At 34.9% G+C, this 6,463-nt stretch overlaps 1 protein-coding gene across 1 annotated transcript; it reads left to right on the top strand.

The window, feature by feature from the left end:
• Positions 1-427: 427 nt before the first annotated feature.
• LOC107412649 (DNA topoisomerase 6 subunit B) lies at positions 428-6,208 on the top strand. The gene is made up of 19 exons (XM_016020462.4): positions 428-672; positions 792-844; positions 1,225-1,322; positions 1,534-1,639; positions 1,978-2,115; positions 2,225-2,276; positions 2,418-2,482; positions 2,977-3,083; positions 3,266-3,368; positions 3,474-3,559; positions 3,661-3,857; positions 4,325-4,440; positions 4,585-4,670; positions 4,799-4,871; positions 4,977-5,068; positions 5,219-5,357; positions 5,434-5,528; positions 5,629-5,803; positions 5,918-6,208. Exons 1-19 carry the CDS (start codon positions 579-581, stop codon positions 6,062-6,064), a joined length of 2,022 nt encoding a protein of 673 aa, XP_015875948.1. The 5' UTR covers positions 428-578; the 3' UTR covers positions 6,065-6,208.
• Positions 6,209-6,463: the final 255 nt, after the last annotated feature.

Genomic DNA, 6,463 nt, shown 5'->3' with positions numbered 1-6,463 from the left:
AAAGTATAAACACAGAATTACACACAATTTGAAAATTTTTAATTCTTTTAAATTTTTAATAGTTTAAAATGTCTAATAAGCGATAACTATCTTTAACTAACATTGTAGATAAATAAAATAACACATAATTAGGTAAAAAATAAAATAAAAATAGAAATTAAAAACTATATTACGAAACTATATTTTTGGTATATGCAAAGCTACCAGGTTTTATAAACAATAACAATAATGATAAATTATAAATAAATAAAAGATGGCCCAACCATGTTAGTGGTGCATCACTTAGAAAGATTGGGCCGAACGGACTTGTAGATGGATCATGTGAGTAACAGACATGTGGATCATGTGGCATAAACGTGATTTTTGTACTTTACCCAGGTTCAGGCCCAAATTTGCCAAAAAGGGACCTCCTCTTCTTTTACTCAATCTCAGATTGGCTGGGCCGTCCGTTTAGAAGAAGACGATTGAGAAAAAGTTTGCCTGGGCCGGTGTGGCGTAGCAATAGCCGCCGGCAACAAGGTTTTCGTGTCTCAAGCTCAAAGTCTGAGCTCCAGAGCCGCTGCTTACAATTGTTGGAAATGGAGGATTTGAGCAGCGATGAAATCCCAACGGAGGCCAAGAAATCTAAGACACCCAGAAAGCGCAAGGAAAAGGAAAGCGCTCTTAAGCAGAGTCTGTTTCCTCACTAATTATATATGTCTTCATTTTTACTTTCTCTGTAATTTATTCATTGTGTGAATCGCCATGTTTTATTTACTTTCTAAGCAGTTTATTTGTTCTGAACTTTGCAGAATCTCCGGCTGAGTTCTTTGCAGAGAATAAGAACATTGCTGGATTTGATAATGTAATTAAACTTACTTCTCTCTTCACATTTCATTTCTATATATATATATATATATATTTGGTTATTGATAGGATTCGGTTTTAAATTTGTAATTGAAAAGATTTGATTAATAAAATATGTGGTAGGGCTATGATTCCGATTACGAATTTTGAATTTGATACGTTATTTATTTCTGTCTAAATTGGTTTTATATTGTGCTGCAACTTGAACCAAATATCTCAATGAAACATTAAAACCATTAAAAATTCGAAGCTACTCATAAAAAATTTTGAGCATGAGCACAGTTGAGCTGATGGATTTGCATATTAAGTTGGAAGTTAAAAAGCACCCAGAAGAGTTATTCAGTTTTTGTTGTTTTCTATGTATTTGTGAATTCTCAGCCAGGAAAATGCCTTTATACTACTGTAAGGGAACTTGTCGAGAATTCCCTTGATTCTGCGGAGTCCATCTCTGAACTTCCTGTTGTAGAAATAACAATGTAAGTGCAAATTTCTATCCTGTAGCATATTCTAATGGGGCAAAAATTCAATGCATGAACTCTTGCAAATGCTTGAACCGCAATTTGTACTATCAAAGATAAATGATAATGGAAAGAAGTTTGTTTTTTACTTGGTAATTGGGTATCGATCTCACTCTGTAGTTTGTATATTTTTATCTTATATGTTTGTTGGTATCCTCACCTATTGTAGTGAAGAGATTGGCAAAAGCAAGTTTAATTCAATGATTGGTCTTGTTGACCGTGAACGTGTTGATGAGAAACTATATGATGATTATGAGACGGCTAAGGCCAGGGAGGTAAGAATTGTTCTTATCTGAATTCTTTGTTAAGTAATTTTTCTTGTTATGACTACTAAAATAGAATATAAAAATATCTTTAAAGTTACAGCAAGGTAGTCTTTATATGTTGTAACTTATGTTGAAGTGGTTTGACTTGAGGTGTATGGGTTGTCTCAGATCATTATTGGTCCCTATTTATTGTTATTGACATGACTCTTTCAGTTGCTTTCAAAATAACTGAGTTTATTTAATTTGAGGTAATAGAAATAAAATGTGAAGAATAGTTTCTGATAATAACTTTAAATAATTTTCTACATGCATAAGGTTCTCATAGAATTATTCTGTTGCACTTGCAGAAACGATTAGCAAAAGAAGCCCGCGCTCATGAAATACAAGCAAAGAATGCTGCCCTTGGAAAGAAAGTCAAAGAGCCTCAAGGTACTAAGGTCATAAAGGGTCGAGGTGAGGCTTCATTTTATAGGGTGACGTGTAAGGTATGATTTACTATCCATGTTCTAACCTGCTTCATATACATCTTTACATATTTTGTGTATTTCCTTGATCCATCATAGGTGAGAACTTTTGTGTTATTATTGGTTGCAGGATAATGGAAGAGGAATGCCACACGATGACATCCCGAATATGTTTGGAAGAGGTTTTGAAGCTACTCCGTCTTAACTAAATTTCTTTACGTGTCTGATGTAATCAAACTTGTTTGTACATGTCGCTAAAAAATGGCCTTTGTGCATAAATAAGTATATGAATCTTTCTTAGTCTCACGTAAGCATTCATGCAGTTCTGTCTGGCACAAAATATGGCTTGAAGCAGACACGTGGGAAGTTTGGACTTGGTGCTAAGATGGTAATACTGGAAATTATCTTCAGCATATGCATGGTGTTTTATCTTTTATAACTGTGATTGTCAAAAGATGCACAAACTGGCTACACTATTATTGCAATGCATTTTCTTTCCCCTTCTGAAGGGTAGACAAACAAAAAAGAGCTTAGCAAAAGAAAATTTTATCTATAGATGTGTAGATATGCGAATATAGAAGCTGTTAGAAATAGCTTGTCGTGTCAAAACTTATAGACAAATAGGTAATGAAAAATACGAAGTTGATGGTGCTAACTCTTCTATTTCATTGAGACTGACCAATTTCTAGAAAAAATAATATATATTGTCAAGGAAAAATCTATATTGTATGTTCATGTTCTATGTTAGTTAAGCCTTCTCACATATGATATTGAGATACTGCCAAGAAGAGCCTCATAACTGTTGCATAATTTACTCTCTAGGTTTATTTGCTTAATCTTTTAGGTATTGGGCACAACTCGATGACACATATAGTTATGCAGGCATTAATTTGGTCTAAGATGAGTACCGGCCTTCCTATGGAGATCTCATCATCAATGAAGGGCCAAAGCTACATTTCATTCTGCAGGCTGGATATTGATATTCATAGGTATGATAACAAAGAAGTTTTACATGCATGAATGTGTGTTTCTATATATATGTATATACATGTGTGTGTGTGTGTGTGTGTGTGTATTCTTTTATGAGGTTCTAAGGTTATCATGAATGTGTGGTAATTATGAAGTTATACTCTTATTCATGCTCATAATGATGCATCTTTCAAGTTTTCAGGAACATTCCTCATATTCATGCACATGAAAAACGGGATAATAAGGAAAGGTGGCATGGGGCTGAAATTCAAGTTGTAATTGAAGGCAATTGGACTACGTACCGTGTATGTTCTTACAGACAAATACGATACCTTTTGCTTTAGCCAATGCATTTCGAGATAGTTTGGTTGTGCTTATTTTTAACAGGTAGGGCATACTGTATCTTGCAGTCCAAGATATTGCATTACATGCGACAGATGGCTGTTATCACCCCTTATGCCCAATTTCTTTTTAAGTTTGTATCAGATGCATCTGAGTATGCTCTCTCTCTCTCTCTCTCTCATATGCACACAAGCATGTACAGACAGATGATGTGCTGATATAATTCTATGCTTGTTGTATTTCCTTTATATGCAGTAAAAATGTAACTATAAGGTTTGCAAGGAGAACAGATGTAATGCCTCCAGTTCCTCTTGAGACAAAACACCATCCATCTTCTGTTGACTTACTACTGATCAAACGCCTTATAACAGAAACGTCAAAACAGAGCCTTTTGCAGTTTCTTCAGCATGAATTTGTAAATATAGGAAAATCATATGCAGAACGATTAATTGGTAAGCATTTGCAACACTTTTGTGTGTCAACACTATTGGAGTGTGCACTTCTTAAAGGTCATTTTTACTATGATTCTGTGATAATCAAGAACAGCCACTTTATGGTATCCAATTTTAACAATGCAAGGAAATGCAACTCCATGAATAGTATGATGTTTAACATTGAATGCAAAAGCTTGATACATGCTATAATCTGTAGCTAAAGTGAGATGTTTGCCTAAGCCTTATAGCGATAAATGATTTCCAAAATGCTTTGTTTAAATTAATAAGTATTACTTGGGATGGGCTTATGTAACTTCATGCTGTCTGGTTTGTAAGGAAGCCCTGTTACATTGTGATTAGTAAAGTGCTTGGTGTATGATAATTTTGACCTTTAAAATGGTGCTGATCTATTTCTAACATTGGAGTGCTACTCTTTAGTTGCTCAAGTTGATTGATTCATAATTTGTTGCTTTCTTCATCTTTAGGAGAAATGGGTCCTGACTTCAACCCCAAAATGGCAGTTAAATCTTTAACTTCTCAGCAAATTGTTCGTGTCCATCAGTTATTTCGTCAAGCCAAGTTTGATGATCCAAGTGGTGATGTAAGCTTCTTTTGTCCTTTAATTATTTTCCTTTCTGTTTAACTGTCTCGTTTACAAGTTTTATTAGTTTTGATAATTTCCTCATCTTCCTTTCTGTTTTTATTACCTCATGTGTTTGGCTTGATACTTAGAAACTCTTTCCAGTGTCTTAGTCCTGCAGGGGAGTACAATCTTCGCCTAGGGATTATAAAAGAGCTGCATCCAGACATGGTTGCTACTTATTCGGGCAGGTAGAGATTCAAATCTTGTTATTTTGTTATTTTCCCCTATTTTTTCCCCTCTTCATAGTAGTTCTATAATATATGAGCTGACTTATGCTTCATGCATGTGTGTTTCTTTTACTACCATTAAATTACAGTGCTCAAGTTTTTGAAGGCCACCCCTTCATCGTGGAAGCTGGTGTCAGCGTGGGTGGTAAAGATGTGAAGCAGGTAGGTGATTTTCTGCTTATATTGCTTGTTATGTAGTATTTTGTTCCTAAGTTGTTACACAAGGAATAAGTTACTACCCAGAGGCCATAACCTTTAATCTTGTAGGGTCTGAACATTTTCCGATTTGCAAATCGGATACCTCTTCTTTTTGAGCAAGGTGCTGATGTTGTGACTAGGACTGCCCTTAAGAGAATCAAGTATGTAAAAGTGCAATTATTTCTTTTGTAACTGTTTTATTTTGGGGGCAGTTTTCAAAGCTATACATTAATGTTAATAAATTTTGTGATGATACAGACTACTACACAAACTTCAGATCTTACTGACATTGGTAAAACATAATTTTTTAGTTGGAATAGTTACAAAATCAACCAGACTCAAGATAAAATTGGTGTCTTTGTGAGCATTGTGAGCACAAAAATCCCCTTTAAAGGGACCGGGAAGGAATATATTGGAGATGATATAACCGAAATAGCCTCAGCTGTGAAGGTAGGTGGTTCCATTTAAATTGTAACCATCATTGGGAAAATGTAGAATTGATAAACTAACAATATTAGCTCTCCAGTCAGCGATTCAGCAGTGCTGTATCCAGCTAAAAACCAAAATAGTGAAGAAAATGCAGGCTCGTGAGCAGCAGGAGAGAAAACGAAATCTAAGCAAGTAAATTTGGATCACTCATCTTCCCTCTATTTTGAATATACAGAACAATGGCTTTTCCTTTCTTTCGTAGCGGAGTGTGTAATTGTCTATCAATTGGCAGGTACATCCCAGATGCTACAGGTGCTATATATGATGTTTTAAAGGAAATGTCGCAGTTGCATTCATCAAAAAAGAAACGGTATGACAATGAGGATACTGAACTGCTTGGGAAAGTATCAGCTCGTTTGATTACAAAAGAAACACTCCGGGAAAAGCTTGCCCAGCATGTTGAACAGGTGTTGAACTTTGTATTGTGAAATAACTAGTTGCAAACCTCTAGAAAGTAGAAACAAATTAAGGGTAGGGACTGTTGGGACAAAGTTATCAATTTTGTAGTTTAAATTTTGCAGGTAGACTATGAGATGGCATTGGAGTACGCTACACAGAGTGGAGTGAGCGAGGAGCCACGAGAAGCGATATTTTTACAATCACTGGAAGCTGACGATTGTTTCATTGACTTGCATAACCCCATTTTCGTTTTTAGACTGTTTCATTAGTAGTAGAATGGATATATATTATGTAGAAACATAGCTATCTTTGGTATTTTCTTTAACAAACTGAAACTTATTTTCTTGTGAGTAACCTTTTAGGCGCAACATGGTGTTTTCACCAGCAAATAATATGGCATGTGTTCTCATTAACGAATTACAGTGTGATGTAGGGAGAAAAAAAAAAAAAAATGCTTGAATTTGATTGGCCAATTTATGTCAATTATTTTCAATGTTATATTCAGTGTAATTTTACCTCCATGAGCCTTTTGGGCTAAGTTAAAAAAAGAAAAAAGAAAAAAGAAAAGAAAAAAAGGCGTTTTGGACTTGGTCAGAGTTTGAAAACCTTAATGGGGTGTTTGGTAAAAAGAAAAGTATTGAAGGACTCAAAATTTAGTTTTCTGAAAA

This window comes from Ziziphus jujuba, chromosome 10, assembly GCF_031755915.1.
Source record: "Ziziphus jujuba cultivar Dongzao chromosome 10, ASM3175591v1".
Lineage (NCBI taxonomy): Eukaryota > Viridiplantae > Streptophyta > Magnoliopsida > Rosales > Rhamnaceae > Ziziphus > Ziziphus jujuba.
Note: the sequence above shows the minus strand (reverse complement) of the source record. Positions and strands in the feature narration are given on the sequence as shown.

Excerpts from the sequence above, each read along its gene's own strand:
- LOC107412649 (XM_016020462.4), top strand. The coding sequence starts at position 579 with ATGGAGGATTTGAGCAGCGATGAAATCCCAACGGAGGCCAAGAAATCT. Across the intron at positions 673-791 it reads GGAAAGCGCTCTTAAGCAGA|AATCTCCGGCTGAGTTCTTT; the intron begins GTCTGTTTCCTC and ends TGAACTTTGCAG. Across the intron at positions 3,369-3,473 it reads GCAATTGGACTACGTACCGT|TCCAAGATATTGCATTACAT; the intron begins GTATGTTCTTAC and ends TGTATCTTGCAG.